The sequence below is a fragment of the Macaca thibetana genome, chromosome 18 (assembly GCF_024542745.1).
Source record: "Macaca thibetana thibetana isolate TM-01 chromosome 18, ASM2454274v1, whole genome shotgun sequence".
Classification (NCBI taxonomy): domain Eukaryota; kingdom Metazoa; phylum Chordata; class Mammalia; order Primates; family Cercopithecidae; genus Macaca; species Macaca thibetana.
In genome coordinates, this window is record NC_065595.1 from 70913503 (window position 1) to 70937411 (window position 23909).

Below are 23909 nucleotides of genomic sequence, written 5' to 3' on the forward strand. Positions count from 1 at the left end.
GTGAGGTTAGGAAGCACTGTCTGTGAAAAGGAGCCTATAAATGTCCACAGAAGCTGGGCTGGTAACCTTAAGATTTAACCAGTAACCATAAGAACCAATGCAGGCATATATATATACACACACACACACACACCTCTATACACACACACACACACATTTATGTTTAGTTTCTTATTTAGACCTAACCAATCAGTTGTTTTTCAGTAACAAAAGTCTGTCCATAAGATTCAAATCTTGCCTATATGATTTGGATGTCTCTGTTCAACATAGTGATTAAATTAACCAGTTAATTTTGGTAAAAAATGGTTAATTTGATATCAACAATTGCTCTGAGCCCTCACTTGATTTTCACTCTCCTCACTCTGTGAATCTACTAGTTGTTTGAATAAATTATTCAAATTAACCCCAATAATTCTTTTGAAATAATTATTCAAGTTCTTCAAATATAAGACTTTGTAACACAGAGATGAGTCCCATGTATTAGCATATTTTAAAGCAACACAATGTGAGTTTTTTATTTTGATCCATTAAATTGTTTTAAACTTAAATTACAATTACTCTTTCAATCTAATTTAAATTAAATTATGTTTCGCTGTATCTCTTAAATTTTGAGTTATTTAAAAGCATGCTTTTTTGGTTAAGATTGATAGCATTAACCACATTTGGTAAAGTACTACTTGGATTGTCTAGAGCCGTGAAACAATTAGAATTTGAAATTGATATACTCATTTAGATTTGTGCTATTGTTGCCTATTTATTTTTTTCATCTCACAGCACTTAAAGCTATCACTCGGTATCAGAAATTTAAAAAGACCTTGTATATAAATTAGTATTACCAAATTTATTTTCTTGCAAACTCTATTTTGAGAAGGTTATGAAAATTGACTTTTAATCTAGTTAGGAATGTTGCTGTGTTTATGAGAATAGTTTAAAATCACTCAAATTATGCAATAACTTGGAAAATGCATGCCTCTACATCCTACATATATCACATGTGGTCAAAGTGTGGTTCTACACAGATAACCAGCTAAGTGTAACAGTATAGTTTTCTATTTGAAGATGAGGAACTTCAAGATATACAAGTGGAAGGAGAGCCCAAAGAGAAGGAGGAAGAAGAGGAAGCGAAGGAAGAGAAGCAAGAGAGAAAGAAGGTAGAGGAAGAGGAAGTTGAAGAAGAAGATGAGCAGGACATCATGAAAGTCCTGGGCAATCTGGTGGTGGCCATGTTCATCAAGTACTGGATCTACGTCTGCGGAGGCATGTTCTTCTTCGTCAGCTTTGAGGGGAAAATCGTAATGTACAAAATCATCTACATGGTGCTGTTCCTGTTCTGTGTGGCCCTGTATCAGGTAGGTACACAGTTGATCATTTTCATTCTCACATCTGTCCCAGGAATATACATGAGCTACCTTTGCAGAGATTCTAAATCACTAGACTCATGAACATAGATAAAGTGATCGGCAAGATTCAAACATTATATCCCAAGAATCCTAAAATGGTAAATGACTGTCTTCAACTTCTTTACTATTTCAAAATTTCAGGGCTGGATGCAGTGGCTCATGCCTATAATTTCAGCACTTTGGGAGGCAAGGGAGGAGGGCTGCTTGAGGCCAGGAGTTCCAAACCAACCTGGGCAAAATACTGAAGTCTTGTCTCTACAAAAAATTTTCTTAAATTAAAAAATTAGCCAGGTGTGGTGGCACACCTGTAGTCCTAGTTTCTTGGTAGGCTGAGGCAGGAGGATCACTTGATCCCAGGAGGTCAGGGCTGCAGTGAGCTATGCTTGTACCACTACAGTACAACTGGGCAACAGATTAAGATGCCATCCCTAAAAAAAAGTAAAAATAAAAAATTTAGGTTGTTGAAAAATCAGGAAAAAGTTCATACATAAGTTTTCCAAAAATTATTCATCAAAAAAATCTGTAAAATTGAATTACATTTCTATTTCTTTCTTTCTTTTTATTTATTTACTTTTTTTTTTTTTTTTTTTGAGACAGAGTCTTGCTCTGTCCCTTAGGCTGGAGTGCAGTGGCGTGATCTCTGCTCATTGCTCACTGCAATCTCCACCTCCCAGGTTCAAGCGAGTCTCATGCCTCAGCCTCCCAAGTAGCTGGGATTCCAAGTGTGCACCAACACCTCCAGCTAATGTTTGTATTTTTAGTAGAGACAGGGTTTCACCATGTTGGCCAGGCTGGTTTCAAACTCCTGGCCTCAAGTGATCTGCCCTCCTCGGCCTCCCAGAGTTCCAGGATTACAGGCATGAATCACTGCACCTGGCCTGTAAAAATTGAATTACATTTTAAAATAGTAATTTAAAAGCTAGATAATCTGAAGTCGTGGAGTATTCCTAGGTATACTTTTGCATTTCAGGCTTTAGGGTCAGAAAACGATGTATGTGTGGCATGTGCCTGCTCTTTGTGTACATATATATGTGTAGTGCACTGACTGCTTTCGTATTTCATTAATTAAAAGGATTTCATTCATTAAAATAATTTAATATATGAAATGCATTAAAATGAGTTAGCTCTCCACAGACTCACTTTTAACTGATGATAAAAGAGAATCTAATAATAGAAACACATGGAACAGTAAAATATCTTGCAGGTAGCCAACAAAACAAATAAAATAACTACAATAAACGAGAGTATATCATATGTTAAGATAAAAAAATCTCAAAAGAAATCAGTGAACTTTTGAATACTCTTAAAAATTCAGGATGGATGTTCTCTAATGAATATCCACAGCTTATGGTAAAATGAGATGTCTTTTTTTCTGTGGTTGTTTCACATTTTCATTCATACAATATTGCTTTCAATTTCAAAATGGATGTGGTTTTCTCTGAGCAGTGATAATAACCACAATGACAGCAGCACTTACCCTACTGTTCCTTGAGCGCCCTCTATGGGCCAGATAGCTTGCAGGAACCCGTAAATACCTATTTCATCGTCGTAGCAACCCTGCAAAATAGGCACTTATGGAGACGCTCTGGAAGGTTCAGCCACTTCCCCAAAGACAGAGTTAGCAACCACTTATAGAACTGGGGTTCTAACCCAGGACCACTCCACTATGTTACGCATGGAACATTAAAAACTAGAAATGAAATAGACTTTATTTTCAGACATTTGTGAATGTAATCACTTGTCTTACTTGAATAAACCAAATATTTTTGTGAGTTTTTCTAAAATGATTTTTTTCTCGTTTGTTTTTTTCCACTATCTGATTTGCAGGTGCACTATGAATGGTGGAGGAAAATTCTAAAATATTTTTGGATGTCAGTGGTTATTTACACTATGCTGGTGCTTATCTTTATATACACATATCAGTTTGAAAACTTCCCAGGCCTGTGGCAAAATATGACTGGATTGAAAAAAGAAAAGTAAGTAATTTTGAGTTGAAAAATGATGAACAAGATGAAGACTTGAATGCATATCGTTCAAAAACATCTTTAAGGAAGATTTTAGCAAAGCATGATGTCATCACTGTCTATAAGTTCGTCAAGAATAGAAATTAAAACTTAGAGATTTTTGTGTTCCCTTTACTTAGCCCTTAGCTTAGAACATAGTAGGCACTCCATGAATTTTCAGCCCCATTTTAATGAAATGACATTTTCTAATGTTAGTTTCGTGTGAAACACACCTAGCACTTAGTCATGCTTTCTGCTCTCCACATTGGAGCTCAGCTCTTCAGTTCATAAGTAAGTTCATGCACTTATAAAGTAGCAGCCTTTGCTCATGTATGTTGCTGGGTGCTTAGATTCCAAGGAGTATTTAGTGCCATAAAGAAATAAATTTCTCTAAGTGCTAACAGACTTGTGATAATGAGATGGTTTTTCCCATGCATGTAGTAAGTAGTGCTCTATTCTTCTCTAATTTGCTTCTGTAAACTTCTGAAATTAGTTTGGAAATCCAGCCAGGATTGGGTTTTGAGCTGAAAATATTGATGTGGCTGAGAAAGAAGTCCCTTAGAAGTCTCTGTCCCTTAGAAGGGAACTAGACCAACACAGCTGAAGTGTCTATACAATAAGCGTTTATGAAATGCTGTCCATGGGCTGACACTGTTTTGTGCCTGGAATATGACAGGGAACAAGACAGATAAAATCTAAGCCCTGTAGATCTTATATTCTAGCAGAGGAGACAAACAAGAAAACTATTTAGTGTAAAATAAGTCTGTTACACTTTGTGACAGGTCCGTGAAGGAAACAGACAACAGGCTGAGGCAGTGAGTAAGGGGGAACTATAAATGAGTGATTGGCACGGGCTTCGCTGAGGAGCTGGTTTAAACTGCAACTGAAGCATAAGAAGAAGCTTGTCTTAGGAAAAGTGTGTGAGTTTGAGCCTGGGGTGTGGAAGGGCATTTCAGGCAGAGGGAACAGCACATGCGAAGGTCCTGAGACAAGTCAGAGTTCGGCATAGCACATAAGAAGAACTGAAGACCGGGGGTGAGTGGACAGCGAAGAGTGGGGAGAATTCAGGCAGGCAGTTGGGATGTGCATGGCTTGTAGGCAGCATTATTTGTATTCTATTCTTGGTGGAATTTTCTAATCTTTATAGATCCCTTGAGTAGCTGAGAAAAAGCGATGTGTGGGAGGAGAAACAAGGAGACCAGTTAGTAGGCAGCAGCAGTGAGAAATGTGAGAAATGATGGCAGCTTCCCCTACACTCAGTGGAGGCAGAGACGGATAACAGGAGTGGGCCATTCAAGAGGTGCTTAGGAGGCTGAAGGAAATGTGGATGAATGAGATATGAAAGAAAAGAACATAGGAGACGTCTGACTTCTCAATTTGCACAGGGTAGACAGTTGTACCATTTATTGCTTCAGGGATACTAGAGTGGGGAGAGGGATGTGGAGGACAGCTTTGCTAAGAAAAATAGGAAAATCAAGAATACTGTTTTGGAAACACTAAATATGAAATAACTGCGAAACACCCGATTTCCATTAGCAATTTGGGCACAGGAATCTTACAGGAGGGGCCCGCACTGTAGATGTGCCTTGAGTCCTCAGTGTAAGGATGATGTATAAATCCACAGAAGAGGATTTCCCTAGCGGGCAGGCACAGCTGGAAGAGAGATCAAAACCGAGTCGTGGGGATATTTCAGCCTCTAGAAGTCCAATAGAAAAGGAGGAGATCGTGGAGGAATAAGAAACCAAGAGAGTGTGATGGCGTCAAAACCACGCTTGCCTCAAGGAAGACCAGAGGTTTAATTAAATAAAGCTAGAGAAGTAGCCCTTGAATTTGGCAATGTCAAGGTTTTTACTGACCATTGTTAAAGGAGGTTAGCTGGCTTGGTGGAAACGAAAGCCATATTGGATCATATCAGAGAGAGTGATGCAATAAACGATAGAACTGACAGGAGTATAAGACTGTGATGTAGTTTATCACAAAGAGTCTGTGACTTCATTGCCTAAGAGAGGCTCCTGCTTTTTATTTTGTTTTGTTTTGCAGGCTTGAGGATCTTGGCTTAAAGCAGTTTACTGTGGCTGAACTATTCACTCGCATATTCATCCCAACCTCCTTTCTGCTGGTGTGCATTTTACACCTGCACTATTTCCATGACCGGTTCCTTGAACTCACAGACCTCAAGTCCATTCCCAGCAAAGAAGACAACACCATCTACAGGTGAGCCACTGAAGGAGACACAGACCTGTTGTTAACAGGAAGGCAGCCTTCAACCCTACCTGAGGTTGGCCACCTTGCGGGAAGCCAGTAATCTTGAGTTTCAGCCTTGAATTTTCCGTTAGTATCAGCTTGAGAGGAAAAGGGGAAAACGTGGAAGATTCTATGACACGTTCTGAAACAATGGGTAGTGACTCATGACTGGTTAATGTAAAGTGATCTTGATAGTCTTGTGAGATATTCAGAGTAGCTGTGGAGATTTAAATATTTTATAGTTGATATTTTAGAGTTGATAGAGTGTATTTGTGTCTAGGCTGGTTATATGTTTTTAGAACATTTACAGAATCCGGCTAATTCAGAGGATTTTTCCATTATGCTGACCACAAGTACAGAAGTCTTGTGAGAGCATAGCAAGAGATGATGGGCAGAGTTTTCCCTCCATTTTGGAAATAAAGAACTTTGGCTAAAAACACAGAATCTGCAATTGACTAGTAACTACAATCATATTGAAGGAGACAACATGATGACAATATCTTCTTTTAGCAGCTTACTGTTGTTTTCTCCTGATCAATAAATATAAATTGTTTGTGAATAACAGATGGGATATTACTTTCCCTGCCCATGTTTTTTCAAACCACAATGGGTTATCACAAATCCTTCACTGCGTTCCATCACGGAGACATCGCAAGCATTCTTCTAGTGAATGCTGACAATGGTCTTCCTCTCTGCCTCATGTTTAGCCTATGATTCAGATATTGGAAAAATGCTTGTTAAGCAGCTAAGGGAGCAAAGGGCTGTATTGAGAGGAGCACAGAGGTCACGGATGAAAATTCTCCTTAATTATTTGACTTTAAGGGAAAAAAAAGGAGATATCAATCGAAGATGAAGTAAGAGTTCATTATATGCATTTCGTAAAATGCAAACTTCCAGTGTTTTACTGTGTAGGAACTAGAGTTATGGATAGACCCAAAACATTTATTTAATGACAAGAAACATTTTATAATCCTTGTATGACCAGCAGATTCACTTTCCTTATTGTGTTGTGTTTCACCTATCATTCTGACACTTCAGATGACTCGTAGCCCATGGAACCAAGAGGTATCAGTCAGTCATGACTTGTTTTGTATCTAGCCATCATGAAAAATCAGGCTCTGCTAAAACCTGTCTGCTCCCAAGGCCCCAGCAGGGAGGAGGGCATGGATGGGGTCAGTGGCTTACCCTCTCCATATATGTACTCCTACTTACTGCAGTGATGATCAAACATTAGGAAAAATAGAGTAGTTATTAGAAGTTTTGGGACCCCCAAAAAAGATATCATTCATAGACAAACTTGATGGCGGGGAAAATCACCCCAAGTTTAAAAGTTTGCAAAGACAATGCCTGCACATAAGAGTGAGAATTGTCAGTAATCAGAAAAAGGATCTTTTTATGTCATTAGTTTGACATTGCTTGTGATCTGTGTGGATAAAACTAGTATTTGATATTTAATTCTGACCATGTAACATGTTTTAATTGACTCTAAGCTCTCACCATTCTTTTCAAGGGCCTTATTCAATAATTACACAGGATTTTAGTTAGCAGAGCCCATTTGTATGTTTGTGAAGGAGTTGTAATTATTAAGCATTGCTAATGAAATCTTTTTAAAAATGTTTTTCTTCCAAATGTCATTTCTTCTCTTGCATATTCATTTATTTTTCTCACTAAAAGTGCCTCCAGCATGCAGGAGCCTTTTTCTTGCCATTTTTCTTAATGTGGATGTGTCTGAGTCTTCTGTCATGCAATCAAACAGAGATACAATTCACCATTTATCCAGAAAAGTAGAAACAGGCAGGACCACAGTTTTGCAGAAGACAGTTAGGCTCACCAGCCTAGAGACTCCCAGGTTTTGGACCTAGCGTATGTGAAAACTGAATTAAGGTGCCACAGAATTCCCTTTAAGCACGTATAGTAGTGTTCAGCCTGTGCAGGTTCTGAGGAAGGACTGCAGCACACGCCAGGATGTAGGTTCTGTGTTTCCTCAGCTGCCGCTTCACAGCCTTTCGCTGCACCCCGGGGCAGAGAAGAAAGATCTAAATGATCTGTAGCGATATGAGTCCTGACTTGCCTTCCTTGCAGCTGCGACTTAGCCCTAAGCACTCCCTCAACGGTGAATTTTCCAAGTAAATGTAAGGGGTGAGGAGAGTGTGTAATGCCAGTTCTCTGAAGAGTTTAAGCACGTAGGATTTCATTTTTAGTTATATGAAGAAGAGTTTTCTAGAACCTTAGGAAAGTTGAAGAACTCACTCAAATTTGGTATTTTGGAATTTCGTGCAACAGTTCGATATAAAGCCCTCAAGTTTAAACTTTGAACATTTTTTATATATGTATTATATAACCATATATTATATAATAATATAACATATATTATTATATAAATATATTATTTATATCATATATTATTATATACATATAAATTATATACATATAAATATACATACACATATATACATATAATATGTACATACATATATACATATAAAAATACATACATATAAATTATATACATATAAATACATATACAAATAAAAATATAAATTATATACATATAAATATATTATTATATAATATATGTTATCTAATACACATATAAAAATGTTCAAAGTTTAAACTTGAGGATAACATATATTATTATATGTTAATTATATATTATATTAATTATATATTATATTAAATAATAACACATATTATATAATATATGGTTATATAATATAATACATTATATAATAATGTAGCATATATTATTATATAATATATTACATTATATAACAATATATATTATTATATAATATATTATATTATATTATGCATATATTATATTATGTATATAAGATATTTATATAATATATTATATTAATATAATACATTATTTATATAATATGTTATAAAATATATATTTATGTAATATATTTATATATTATATTATTTATATAATATATATAAAATATTCAGATTTTAATATATAATATGTATAATGTTCAAAGTTTAAATATATATATACAATCTTTTTAGCAACTCTTTCTCATGGGAGTATTTTCCTTACTCATAATTTTCATCTCACAGTATTTTTTGTCCCGGGAGTCCTAATACAGTGGCTACATTAAAATCAAAATGATGAAGAAAAAGGAATATTTTGAGAGTTGGGATTGACTGTCGAGCTTTACTTTCTGTGCTCCCATGTCCTAAACGGATGCTTTACAAGAAATGGCCCACAGATGAGGAATAACCGATTCGCTCATTAAGCTGATTTCCACACGGTTGTCTCTGGAAATACACAGCTCTTCTTTTCCTATTTCATCACTTTTTGGTGTGCATGTGCTTATGCAGATGTAATGCAGGCACACGTCACTTATGTATGAAGCAGAATTTACCATGTTTAGCCTTACAGAATTTACAAAGTTAGCCTTATGAAAATATAATAATGTAGGAAGAAATTATTATTTCTAAGTAGGCAATCTCAGGAATATTATTTCACCTATATATTGATAGAAATTCATAATATAAGAATTATAATGTATAACATGTTTATTATATAATATATAATTAGCAGTGATTTACAAAGGACTATTTAAATATTTATTACTTTTTTTTTTTTATTTGAGACAGAGTCTTGCTCTGTTGCCCAAGCTAGAGTGCAGTGGCACGATCTCAGCTCACAGCAACCTCTGCCTCCCAGGTTCAAGCGATTCTTCTGCCTCAGGCTCCCGAGGAACTGGGACTGCAGGCATGCACCACCATGCCTGGCTAATTTTTGTATTTTTAGTAGAGATGGGGGTTTCACCATATTGGCCAGGCTGGTCTCAAACTCCTTACCTCATGATCCGCCCGCCTCAACTTCCCAAAGTGCTGGGATTACAGGAGTGAGCCAGCACACCTGGCCATATTCATTACTTTTATATCTCTTTAATTTGTGCATGGTTTGTTTTAGAAAATATTATTATGCATAGAAAAATGAAATGACTTTTTAACTATAGTTTTAGAAAAACCTTAGAAAACAGCATGTTGAATGTGACCACTGAGTAGGATCCTTTTTTTTTCCTGCAGTAGCAGCAAAAATTAATTTTTTAAATTATATTTTATTTCATAAAATGTACCTTGAGGCCAGGCACTGCGGCTCATGCCTGTAATCCCAGCAATTTGGGAAGCTGAGGCAGGTGGATCACGTGCAGTCAGGAGTTTGAGACCAACTAGGCCAAGAGATGGTAAAACCCCATCTCTACTAAAAATACAAAAATTAGCCAGGTATGATGGCATACATCTGCAATCCCAGCTACTTGGGAGGCTGAGGCAGGAGAATCACTTGAACCCAGGAGGCAGAGGCTGCCGTGAGCTAAGATACATCACTGCACTCCAGTCTGGGTGACAGAGCAAGACTCTGCAAAAAAAAAAAAAAAAAAAAGAAGTACCTTAAAAAATTTAAACATTATAAATTTGTAATAAAGTGTGTGAGATGGGGAGGGATGAGAAGAAGGGAGAGGCTTGTTATCGTCTAGCATTTTTCCTGAACATTGTCTGATTTAATGTTGCTACTGAATCTTGCTGTCTAGACTCTTCTTTAAGGCATGAAGCCTGTGAGGGTGGCTACACCTAATGCTAGGAAGCTTAAGGGAGTCCACTTCGTTCGTCTCTGTCTAACAATCTCCTCTCTCTCTCTCCAACCTGTCTCCTCGTTGCATCCCTGTGCTTCCGTCTGCCACCTCGTAGCCATGCCAAAGTCAATGGTCGCGTATATCTAATAATAAATAGGTGGGTACTTCAATGTTTTCTCTCTTATTTTTGTTCAAAGCTGTTTCTTGCTGTGTTAAACTCTTAACTGCTTTATACATGAAAAATCGTGTTGTCAGATAGTGGACAATGGTCTTCAGGTATGCTCATGGATGTATTTTGCAAACCAAACCATTTGGTGTCTGTACTGAATGGTACCACCAAGTGGATGTGGAGGCTGTTGAGGGTCTTCAGCTGGTGCTCAGCCTTTGGCCTTGGTTCGAACTTATGTCCCATTCATTCTGTTCTTTGGTAGAATTAGTGCAAGGCTTGCCTGAGAACACCTCTCCCTCTTGAACACATAACCGAGAGCTCAGCTCAAGAACCACGTCCTCCACAAACCCTCCCATAAATGCCAACATTCCTGCTAAGAGTAATCTACCTTCCCTCTGAACCCCCATAGCACTCCATCACTGATGCTATCCTGACATCTGCCTTCCAGTCCTCTGTCTGATCTCCTGCCTGCTTGTCTTATCTGCCTTGCTAGAGTAGGGGCATAACCTCCTCAGATCCGGACTCCCTCTATGATTTACCAAGATGTCCCCATATCACCGACCCCAGTGCCTTACCCATGAAGTGATATTCGATAGACATTTCCTCAATGAAATGAAAGTAGTCACAATATATGGTTTTAAAAACATCACTTTCTTCAAATATATCTCTACTTGAAAGATCAACATATTATTGAAGAGGGATATTTTACATCACCAGATTTCATATGTTTGCACAGCACAAAAGGCACCAAGATGGCACTGAGACATGGACTTTCCTTAAAATGCATATCACCTAGCTGGGGAGATAAAACATATAATGTCCATGCAAAATAAAAAGCAAGTTTGGATAAATGTTGTGCAATGGGTTATCCTCCAGAGTTATCCTTTGGGAACTAACTTACTAAACTATTTTACTTTACTAAGTAGATGAATTCAAGTATTCACTCTTGTAACTGCATGCCATTAGTAATAAGGCTAGTAATTTATATCTAGCTTTGTTATCTAGAGAAATATGTCTTGCAATAAATCCAATTAACAAAATAATTCTTCAAAAGATTTGTTGGTTTTCTACCCCATTCGCTTTTCTTATAGGTAAAATCCTCAGGCAGACAACCAAATCACAAACCCTAAGAGGCAGAATTTCTAACAAAGTATGAAAAGCAGAGAGTCACTGTGTGGATTGCTGAGGGAGGAAGAATGAACGAGGCCTGCCAGGTTTCTTGGGGGCTGGTTTTTGACAACCTGAGAGAGAAACATCAACATCAGGTTTTTCAACTGATAGGTAGAGAAGTAAGAAACAGACTCTAGCTAGAAATCCTGAGCAATACTGTAAATCCCATCTCTCCAAACATAAGGAACTCCTCACTCTCTTTTTCTCTGTGTTTCTTATAAAGCATTTAACATTTGCTTTGTAAAGAGAAGGCTGAGACCCATAAGAGGGCAAGAGTTGGTTTGATGGGCTCCCTTGGCAGCAACTGGTATGACTTTTGATCCCAAAGGTCCAGACTTATATCGTGAATGGGAGCTTATGCCCCTTACCCCAAGCCACAAGGCCAGCGAGTTCTCTCAGGACTTCTTAGAAGTATCAAAGTTCAAAGTCACCCCAAATGACTAAAAACTTGCAATATTCCATCTTTACCTTCTTTCCAGTGAACTCTCATGTTTTTGTGTGAATATTAACATGTTAAGAGCAGCCAGAGGCCAGGCGCGGTGGCTCACACCTGTAATCCCAGCACTTTGGGAGGCCGAGGTGGGCAGATCTCAAGGTCAGGAGATCGAGACCATCCTGGCTAACACGGTGAAACCCCATCTCTACTAAATATGCAAACAATTAGCCGGGCGTGGTGGCGGGCACCTGTAGTCCCAGCTACCTGGGAGGCTGAGGCAGGAGAATGGCGTGAACCCGGGAGGTGGAGCTTGCAGTAAGCAGAGATGGCGCCACTGCACTCCAGCCTGGGCGACAGAGTGAGACTCCGTCTCGGGGAAAAAAAAAAAAAAAAAAAAAAAAAAAAAAAAAGTAGCCAGAGCTGTGCCTGAAAGGAAATGTTATCAGACAAGCCTGTCTCTCATTTTATAACATGTGCTTCTGAAATGCTGTATGCAGTGTTGAATGGGGCTGATTACCATTAGAATGACAGAGTGAATCCTTTAATGAAGTGTCTAAGCTTGCTTTCTAGCATAATTTATTTCTTTATGTTCAATGCTGTTTTATAAGGAGAATAAAATGTTTATAAATGTTAGTTCTGGGCTGAAAGAGGGAGCACACCTACAATTCAACTTAAGAGATGATTAAAATTTAGACATGACTTTACAAGTTGTAAGGTAGGGTAGTGTGTTGAGGACAGTAGGTCACTTTGATAACATTTTTAAAATATGGATAATTGTGGTTAAGTTGTAACTGACCTAGTAAACAGTGTACATTTTACCAACACACATAATTAAGATGTAACATTCAGGCCAGACACAGTGGCTCATGCCTGTAATCCCAGCACTTTGGGAGGCTGAGGCAGGTGGATCATGAGGTCAGGAGTTCAAGACCTGCCTGGCCAAGATGGTGAAACCCCGTCTCTACTAAAAATACAAAAATTAGCCGGGTATGGTGGTGGGCACCTGTAATCCCAGCTACTCGGGAGGCTGAGGCAGGAGAATTGCTTGAACCCGGGAGGCTGAGTCTGCAGTGAGCCGAGATCACGCCAATGCAGCAATCTAGCCTGGGCAAGAGAGCAAGACTCCGTCTCAAAAAAAATAAATAAATAAAAAATAAGATGTAATATTAAATTCACAAATCAAATGCTTCTATGTGAATACAATCTTCTAAAAGTGCTTTTGAGATCTAGATAATAATATATCTTAAACATTATTTGACTTTAAATGTTATTTGTATTAAACACTGCACAGGTGCAAGTCACCTTTCTGCTAACAGTCTAATGATAACAGTGTCAGTGCAGTTTACATTACCGCATATTCCAAATTAGAATCATAAAAACAAACGATGCTGAGACTAAGGAGATTTTACAATGCTAGAATTTCCATTTTCTTTAATGGAAAGTAGTTTACTATGTAGCTTTTCAAAGTCAGGTCCTTGTACAGAATTGACCCTCCTTGAGCGTCCCTGTCACGTAATTTGTTTCTTCTGTTTCAAATAAGGATGTAACTCCAGTGCATAAAATTTCTTCACCCAAGATTCAGTGAATAACAGTGTACCCCAAGCACAGTACTGCATTTTGTAAGGGTGATGAGTCGAGCAGGACTGGATTCTGTCTTCAAGGGGAAAGTCCCCAGAACCCATACTTAGAATAAAATGACAGAGTCACAAATGGAGAAACACACACCCTGGGAGCTGCACAAAGCTGTGGAAGTGTAAAGAGTGAGTGAAGACACAAACAGATACTTGTCATCTGCTTTGTTAGAAAGGAGACAGCCATTTTGTTTAATGGTCGGTGAGAAGGTTAGAGCTCAGAGCCCGAATAAGGGCAAGGAGACACAGTTACCAGTAATGTGAAAGAGAACCCCACGGGAAGACATGCACTTCCTGTGGAGAAAGACATCCAAAGCAGCCTGACTGAAGGCAGCGGAGGAGGGGGCCTCTCCGAGAATCCTGTTCATCATCACACTTACTATTTGGAGTCCCACAGTCAAAATCCTTCATATGACCATTAGGTAATTTGCACCTGATGTTCAGTAAAGAATTACAAGTCTTATAAGTTCCTTAGCCTGAAGTTTCCGGGAGTATTTTTACTAGAGTGGGTTTTTAAATTTTGGTTTTGGAAAATCAACATCCATTTTCTTTTTATTTGCTAGGAAGGAAAAAAAGCTGAATTAAAATACACAGGCTTTCCCAGAGAGTCCAGTCAGCTGTTGCTTCTAGCAACCACAGCTGGGTCTGCCTCGGAAGCTTGCATTTGTGCAGAATCACCTCTGCCGGAGCCCCATTCCTCAGGGGATGCAGCAGTTGAGATCACACAGAGAAAGCCCAGTAAACAGAACCCTGGGACCACTGGGAAACAGATTGCCCTTTTGATTATCTTCTGAATGGCCTTCTATAAAATAGCCGAGTTCTGTTAAAGAAGGTGCTGATGACAGAATTATAGTCTAAGTTTAATACTTTCCCTATCATCCATCATTGTGTAGGCTCTTACAAAAGCACGTTTCTAATTCTGCTTTTTCTTTAGAATGAGTTTATGATGCAGATTATCAAACCGTAATATATTAAAATCTACCATTAGAAGATGGCTCCTTACTTTAAAATGTTTCCTGTGTAATTAACCACTGTGTTAAATGCTTAACAGAAACCACCTTAATTTTTACAACCTCCTATAAATAGGCACTATTATTTCAGCTAACTGAGACTTAAAGATAGGTTACATACAATGAGATCACTTGGACACAGGAAGGGGAACATCATACACTGGGGCCTGTCGTGGGGTGTGGGGAGTGGGGAGGAATTGCATTAGGAGATATACCTAATGTAAATGACGAGTTAATAGATGCAGCACACCAACATGGCACATGTATACATATGTAACAAACCTGCACGTTGTGCACATGTACCCTAGAACTTAAAGTATAATAAAAAATAAATTAATAATCATAAAGAAGAATAGGTTACATAGCTTTGCCATCTCACCTAGCTAGTTAGTTTTCTGGTGAAGACTTGAACCCAAGTCTTTTAACATTCTTCTCTATGTCCTCTAAGATCAATGTTATGATAAAAATGAGAAAAAGAGAGAGAGAAAAGTAAAAGGATTCACACGTGTCTTTTTGAAACAGTACGCTTTATTCATTTTTAAAATATTTTTTATCTATGTTTTATGCACACAGTTTTTTATAATACAAGGTACAATTCTCTGAAATTTCTCAAGATAGCTAATAAACTCCTAGACTAGTAAATGACAGCCTGATACGTAATTTCTTTTTTTCTTTGTCGTCCATCACAAGCTCATGAGGTTAAACTGCACCAGAGAGGGTCTGGGGTTTGTGCCTCTAAGGTCAGAGGGAACGACCTGTGTTAGATGCAGAATTCCCTTCTCATTTGTCCCCAGCTGCATCTTGTCCCATTCCAAGTTTCTAGAAATCTGCCTTGTGGACCTGCTTCCAGAAGGCTTACTCCAGTGTCTTCCTCTGATTCTTTCACTGAACGATCTCTCCTCGATGCGCCCTGCTTGCGGCCTGGCAGTTTGGGGGCATCATTGCTTGAGGACATCTGCTGTGTAGCTGTAGTAGCAGCTGCGGAAACAGCCTCCCCTCTTTGAGTTTCACTCTGTTAATAGCAGTAATTGTTAGAACGTAGTTTTCTTGTCATATGAGGTTGCAGCAGTGTCAATGCAGACCTTTAAGATTCACTCTGAGGTGGTCACACCTCCACACTGAAACCACCAAAGTCCTTGTCTTAATAAAGGTATCTTTTCATTTATAAAATGCATCCCTAAAGAGAACAAATACATACTGACGACTGTGCAGCAGCCGATCACTTCCACATTTAATAACATTTCACATGGAGAGTCCTGACAAAGCAGGAACAGCAAATGTGTTCCCTGTGATTTGGTGTGTGGCACTGGTGTAGAAGAGATGGGTTGCAATTTTAAGACTAGCTAACTTCTCCAAAGTCGAGAGGATGAATTGACTAGCTTAGGAAAATAAGGAAGTAGTATGTCAGTGTAACTCCTTCCACCAATGTAGAACTCGCCTCAGATTCTCTGTCTCCGTTAAATTAACAATCTGTTTCTGGCATACTGTCGTTTACCTGCTGGACATCCTGTGCAAGGGAATTGTTTGAATGATAATGTAAAAGTGTAGGGACAGTGTGGATTCCTTGCAACCATTAACCAAAATGATAGGCATGTTTACAAATATCAAATCAATAAGTTGAAAGTAAACCTACATTTTATCTAACCAAGCCTCATTTGGTAGAAAATTAATTAACTTTCACAAAGTTAAATAGTTTACTCAGAGCCTACAATTATCCAGATAGAATAATAATATTTATTGTCCATCTTGTTAGAACCCTGCTAAAAATTTCTGGATTAACTGTGATAAATAGAGAAGACTATCAGTATGTCTACTAGGCTTTTTCTTTATATAGACTTTATTGCCCACAAATTCTTTAAAACATTAATTTGAGTATGAATAAAAAGGTATGCTCTTAAAAAATGTAGGAGAAGGAAGGGACTTGTTATGGTCCACTAAGAAATAAACTGTAGCATCCCCGGCTGCTGAGTGCGCTCACCAGAAGCTCTCTCTCCCTGCATTCTTTCTCTGGTTCAGGATCTCACACAGTCTTCCCACGCTGCCAATCAACAGTTCGCATCAGTAACTCTCACGTGGGGACATGATGCAGACGTGTCACTCCTGAAAACATTTAGCTTCCATGGCATATGCCTTAGCTGGCAGAGTGGGATTCGTCTACACAAAGGTTGACTAAAAGCACACGTTCTTTAAGAAATGTTTAAAAACTTACAAATATGTAAATTACTTGATTCTTGCAAGATGGTTTGTTGCGTTACTAAAAAAGCATGATATAATTGCCTCAGCGGTCTCAGTATGCTCTCTTCTTTACAAACCTGCAATCCTGTCCACTCTCGGATCAGTTGCCAAGCCTAGGGTTCAAAGCAAAGCACGCTATTGATGCCACCCTGGAATGCATTTGGCACTAGGGCGTTACTGCAACAGGCATACAGGAATGCAATAGTGGATGATATGTAGCATGATATGTGATCTCTGACATTCCTTATAATTCTTCTGTTCTCATCTCCTTTTTTTCCTTTCTATTTCAATTACTTTGAGCAGCATCAAGAAAAAATTACCAATCCACCAAAATGAGTAAGTCCCCCTGTGAAGCCATGAAATGCTTGCTCTACATGATGCCATTTCATGCTTCTACACCCTAAACTCTGACCATTTTCTCCTCCGGGAAAAATGTCAAGTTTAGGTGTCGATAGCTTTCATTACCAACTAATCACTAGAACCTGAATTAGAAAAGCTAACAAAACCTAACCGAGTTTACAGTTTGTTTTTAGAAAGAACTTAAAACAAACAAACCAACAAGAAAGTGACAAAACGCTAACACCCCACCTTGTGAGGTCTTTGTACATGCACTGATTTCATTCGTGTTTATCCTCCTTTTACTTGCCCCTCACTCAAATCTCTCCCAACACCCTTTCCTCTTCTGACTCAGCTGCTCTCTGCCAACAGACTGGCCCACCCGGAAGGAAGCCTCCCGGACCTCACCATGATGCACCTGACCGCCAAGCTGGAGAAGCCGGAGGTGAGGAAGTTGGCTGAGCCTGGGGAGGAGAAGCCCGAGGGCTACTCTGAAAAAGCCCAAAAGGGTGATCTTGGGAAAGACAGCGAGGAGTCAGAGGAGGACGGAGAGGAAGAGGAGGAATCCGAGGAGGAGGAAGAAACATCAGGTAAACAGCCGCTCAGAGAATGCTGGCTGCCAGACTAAGTGAAGGAAACATTGACTTGCTCCAAAAGAATACATATTTGACCCAGTCCATGACATAAAAATTAGAGTGGTTTTTGTTTGGTTGCTATAGTTTTAATATTACTGTTCCAATTGCTCCAATTTCCTTTTAATTCTGACTGAGAAAAGACCAGATGGCTGGTTCTCAGTGACTGACCCACAAGTAGCACTCCTGGCCAGACACTGGTGGGGCATGGTGTTGACCACGTGCTCAGTCAGAGCCTCTCTGTTTCTACCAGATGCAGGTACAGCCTGGCTGTGCAGAATCTCCAAAGGCTGTAGACATCGCCTTTACAAATGCATTCTCAAGAAACCATTCTTTTCCAGGAAACTGATAATTAAGAATGTATTTCTAGCTCTGATTTGATGCCTAAGGACATGGACACTGGAGGAGAAAGTCAGCAGTTGGATAATTATAATTTCAAGCAAACTCCTAGAGATGTTTTTGTCAATATTGCTGTTTTAGGGGTTTCACTCTTTATTCTTTGGGCTCTTTCTACTTCCCTTCCTAAACTTGAAATAATGTTTTAATAGGGCATGATGAACATTGAGCAGCCTCAGTGATCAGGAAATGTTATCTGACAGAGAATATAAAGTCTACATAGCCGTTTCCAGGAAGTCTGGGACAACCCAGAGAGCATCATCTCTGGGGTGAGGTTCTGGGGCTATCACCTTAAGATGCTGCACTTGTCTTTGCTGGTCAACTGTCCTTAACAAAATTAGAAAATAAAAAAGTAGCAGGAGGACTCCTTCCAAAGGTTTATGCCCCTTAAACTTGGTCTTCTTTCCTCTCTCATCTCAGAACACAGAGGAGAGGACCAGAAACGTTCTCTCCATATCTGATCATTGTGAATTCCTCAGTGTGAAGCGGAGACCCCAGGTCTGTGAGGCCAAGTACCTAAGTCTAGGATTTTATTACATTACTTCAAGATGGATTTTGAGCTTTACTAATAGGTTCTGCCCAAAATTGCACAGCCCCTTTTCTCTCAATCCCTCATGTACGTGGCAGCTACGCGTCTAAATCATGCTCATTTATTACCTACACCTTTTTATTGACTACCATCTCAGTCACTCTCTAAATACAGTAGTCCTGCCTTAGCCTTGGGGGACATATTCTAAGACTCCCAGTAGATGCTAAAACCTCAGATAGCACTGAACCCTGTGTACACTGTGTGTGAATTTCTTTTTCCTTCTTTACAATTACACAGATAGAAGAGTTGCTCTTACCTTAGATCTTAGCAACCTCGGTGTACATTTTTTTCTTTCCTTATTAATAAAATTGAGAACTGTTACCATTAACTTAAAGGAAGCATTTTGTGGCTGCTCTCTGGCATATTCAAATTGCCAGCATCACTACTCTTTCACTTGGAGCCATTAGAAAGTAAAATAAGAGTGACTTGAACACAGCGGGGCAATACTGCAGTGAGACAGCTACTAATGCAGTGAGACAGCTACTAAGACAGCTACTGCAACTGAGACAGCTACTAAGTGACTGACCACTGGGCAGGGAGTGTAGACAGCATGGCCCTGCTGGACAAAGGGATTCACATTCCAAGGGGAAGGACAGAGTGGGACAGCATGAGATTTCATCCTTCTACTCAGAACAGTATGTAACTTAACACTTCTGAATCATTTCTGGAATTTTCCATTTAATTTTTTTGGACTGTGGTTGACTGCAGGTAACTGAAATCTTGGAAAGCATAGCCATGGATAAAGGAGAACTACTGTAAGCATGTTTCACAATAACTAGAACCTTACTTAGCTTTCAGAACCAGGTACAGTAACTGTTGCATCTACCCAAGCCAGTTAAAGAAGCTACTTAAAGAGATACTTAGGACTTGTAATCTGCCAAGATAGACTTGTGAGCTTTTGTTTACAAACAAGACAGGCTGATATTACAGAACAGTCCTGTTGTGACTTTCAGTCAATAAAGTGAGCCAGCACAGTCCTTCTTGAGAGAAGCATGACTCCTTTGTTAGCATAAGGTAGAAATAATAAAATAAGTAATTTGATTAAAAATTATTATTTGAATAAATCTGACCATGTTTCAGAAAACCATGGGCTGAGTCATTCTGCTGCTTAGAGTTCACTTCTGATTCTGACAAGGAGCAAAAGCTCTTCCTGCCCATGCAGGGCTCTGACTGGTTCACTTTTTCATGGAAACCAGAGAACTTTACCACTCACCAGTTAAGCCTTGTCAAAGGAGACAGGCCACTTATAAAAGTGCTGTTGTGGCAAGAAAGATGTCCTTTAGAAGGAGTTAAGATTATTTAATATTCCTAGAATATTAGGAAATTATAGTTTGGTCTTAAGAGTAAATAACATCAAAGGGGCTGGGCATGGGGGCTCACGCCTGTACTCCCAGCACTTTGGGAGGCTGAAGCTGGCAGATCATTTGAGGCCAAGAGTTCAAGACCAGCCTGGCCAACATGATGAGACCTTTTTTCTACTGAAAATACAAAAATTAGCTGGGCATGGTGGTATGTGCCTGTAGTCCCACCTACTCAAGGAGAATCGTTTGAACCCAAAAGGCAGAGGCTGCAGTGAGCTGAGATTGTGCCACTGCACTCCAGCCTGGGCTACAGAGCAAGACTCTGTCAGAAAAAGGAAGGAAGGGAGGGAGGAAGGGAGGGAGGGAGGGAGGGAGGGAGGGAGGGAGGGACAAGGGAAGGAAGGAAGGAAGGAGGGAAGGAGGGAGGGAGGGAGGGAGGGAGGGAAGGAAGGAAGGAAGGAAGGAAGGAAGGAAGGAAGGAAGGAAGGAAGGAAGGAAGGAAGGAAGGAAGGAAAAAAAAGGAAGAAAGAAAGAAAAGTAAATAATGTTGATCATGCCACTGCACTCCAGCCTAAGCTACAGTGCAAGACTCTGTCAGAGAAAGGAGGGAGAGAGACAGAGAGAAAAGGAAGGAAGGAAGGAAGGAAGGAAGGAAGGAAGGAAGGAAGGAAGGAAGGAAGGAAGGAAATGTCAAAATCCTTCTTTACACTAATCAAAAGGTAGACAAAAGCCACATTGTCCCTCCAACTCTCAATTTATGATATCTGTGTCATCATGACTTGGGATTCTTATATCATCCTTATTCCAGATTTTGGTTTTCTTAGAATTCATCCACTATAATTATTTTGCAGCCTCTCATTCCAACCTGAAAGTGACAAGATATGCTTTAAATGATAATGTTTTAAAAATGTTACGCTCTTGTCTGTACTTCCTGTTTTGCAGATTTAAGGAACAAATGGCACCTGGTGATTGACCGCCTCACTGTGCTCTTCTTAAAATTCCTGGAGTATTTCCACAAGCTGCAGGTGTTCATGTGGTGGATTTTGGAGTTGCACATCATCAAAATCGTTTCCTCTTACATTATCTGGGTTTCCGTGAAAGAGGCAAGTGAACATTTGTCCTATCATCAGGCTGAATAGAAGCACAGTAGGTCCTCATTTTCCTTTTCCAGCTGTCCATGATTTTTTTAATGTAATCCCCATTACATTAGGGTATCAAGACTCCAAGATAAGTACTTACACTTACAGAAATCCGAGGGTCAGGAGCACTGAGAAAAAGGAAAGAGGCTCATGGCTGAGTTTCTCATTGGCTTGGTCATATTACAAACGCTACTTATTTTCATCTAGTCCTTAGGGAAGTGTGTGAGAGCAGGCTGCCCTTCTGCCCCTGCCTATGGGAATCTATCTCCCTAAATTCTCCAAGGAAAACAGGAGCATTCCAGTTTACGCTACCAAGGAGAAAGCTCAGTTTCCAAAATCTAATAAAATCTTTAGTAGAGCTCACCTTGTTTACTATTGGATTTCTTGAGACAGAACACAAAGTCTTCAGCCATGCACCTCTACTGCACTTCTGTTTCCTTGATTGTAAAGAAGAGAGTCATCATCCAGCCAACAGATTATTTAATGTTCACTGCAGAGAAATTAGCTTTCTTTCCTTTTATTCAACAAATAGCATTTGCATACTTCTGTATGCCTGGACTATTTCTGAGTTGGTTACAATTCAAGAAGTCTTTGCCCTCTAAAAATTAATCAAGGAAGTACTGCCTATAATCTTTAAAAAGTTACATATATAACAGTAAAATGTCACAGCTACAACACTACAAACCTAAAACGTTTCACAAATAGGTAGCTAAGAGATGAACCTTAATTTGAGCTCTATAGTCTAAACTAGAACTTCTGCCCCAGTTCATACAAACCGTCTGAAATGGGCAGGGGATCATTGCCAAGTGGGAATGAAAACAGAAGCCCCTCTCTGTGAGATTTGTGGGGGAAATGGCAGCGACTCCATTCTTTTTTTTTTTTTTTTTTAGGATTTTAATTATTTTTGAAACAGTTACTTTTATTCCTTTAAGTATTTTTTTATTATTATTATACTTTAAGTTCTAGGGTACACGTGCACAACGTGCAGGTTTGTTACATATGAATACATGCGCCATGTTGGTGTGCTGCACCCGTTAACTCGTCATTTACATTAGATATATCTCCTAATGCTATCGCTCCCCCGTTTCCCCACCCCACAACAGGCCCCGGTGTGTGATGTTCCCCTTCCTGTGTCCAAGTGTTCTCATTGTTCAGTTCCCACCTATGAGTGAGAACATGCGGTATTTGGTTTTTTGTCCTTGAGATAGTTTGCTGAGAATGATGGTTTCCAGCTTCATCCATGTCCCTACAAAGGACATGAACTCATCCTTTTTTATGGCTGCATAATGTTCCATGGTGTATATGTGCCACATTTTCTTAATCCAGTCTATCATTGATGGACATTGGGATTGGTTCTGAGCTTTTGCTATTGTGAATAGTGCCGCAATAAACATACGTGTGCATGTGTCTCCATAGCAGCATGATTTATAATCCTTTGGGTATATACCCAGTAATGAGATGACTGGGTCAAATGGTATTTCTAATTCTAGATCTTTGAGGAATCACCACACTGTTTTCCACAATGGTTGAACTAGTTTACAGTCCCACAAACAGTGTAAAAGTGTTCCTATTTCTCCACATCCTCTCCAGCACCTGTTGTTTCCTGACTTTTAATGATCACCATTCTAACTGGTGTGAAATAGTATCTCATTGTGGTTTTGATTTGCATTTCTCTGATGGCCAGTGATGATGAGCATTTTTTCATGTGTCTGTTGGCTGCATAAATGTCTTCTTTTGAGAAGTGTCTGTTCATATCCTTTGCCCCCTTTTTGATGGGGTTGTTTGGTTTATTTTCTTGTAAGTTTGAGTTCTTTGTAGATTCTGGATATTAGGGCAGTGGCTGCATTCTTAAGTCATGGGGCATATACATTAAATGGAGCCCAAATCTATCCTAATATTTGTATTCATTGAGAGCAAAAGTTTAAGCATTTTAACTGTAGAGGTGAATTGAACAGTTCAGATAAAAATTTGAGGGTTAGGGTATTAAAGAGAAATGGAAAAGAACAAGAGAAGGCATTTGACAAAAAATGCACAAAGACCATTTCTGAAGAAATCCAATCTGAGGTACAGATGCCTTCTGATTCATGAGAAGCTGTGCTGTGGGGTGTGAAGGCGTGTTCAGACAGTGTAATGATGGGAGTGGGCATTAGGGGGAACAGGAAATTCATGGGAGTCAGACAGAGAATCTGCTGTCATAAATCCATCCTGTTGTACAATCTATCCATCAGAAAAGAGTTAAAGGATGCAATTTCTTATAGATCCTAAACAAAAGGCAGACAACTTTTTTCATTATCCTTAATGAGTCCCCAGACATAACCTTGTTAACAGACCATCAAGTAAACAAAATATCTAGTTACCGTGTTACACTCTTAGGAAAACAGCCTTCCATAGAGTATCACCACTCCCTTCTCTGTGATTGACACATTGTGCAGACTTTCAGAATTTTCATTCCTAATTTCATCTCTCTCACCTTTAATTTTAAAACAAGTGAGAGACACATGAGGCATAGAAATCCTGCTCCTTCTGCTGCTAGCATCTGCCAAATCCCGTCGCCGTAAGATTGTTTCGGCCGCTCGTGTTGTACGTGATGTCACCTCACTTGCATGGGGTTTCTGGCCCTGAAGCT

The 23909-nt window shown here is 39.2% G+C and overlaps 1 protein-coding gene across 11 annotated transcripts in view; it reads left to right on the forward strand.

Annotated features, from left to right (window-relative positions):
- The window catches only part of PIEZO2 (piezo type mechanosensitive ion channel component 2), a 465650-nt gene that overhangs the window by 346330 nt on the left and 95411 nt on the right, over positions 1–23909 (forward strand). For 6 of the 11 annotated variants that reach the window (XM_050767526.1, XM_050767531.1, XM_050767521.1 and 3 more), the window contains 7 exons: positions 1060–1349; positions 3228–3376; positions 5444–5617; positions 10355–10396; positions 17194–17226; positions 17599–17816; positions 21087–21247. In XM_050767526.1, the coding sequence (XP_050623483.1) occupies positions 1060–1349; positions 3228–3376; positions 5444–5617; positions 10355–10396; positions 17194–17226; positions 17599–17816; positions 21087–21247 (1067 nt within the window). The remainder of the gene's footprint in view (positions 1–1059; positions 1350–3227; positions 3377–5443; positions 5618–10354; positions 10397–17193; positions 17227–17598; positions 17817–21086; positions 21248–23909) is intronic. The other 5 variants (XM_050767522.1, XM_050767527.1, XM_050767528.1 and 2 more) reach the window with 3 other exon arrangements.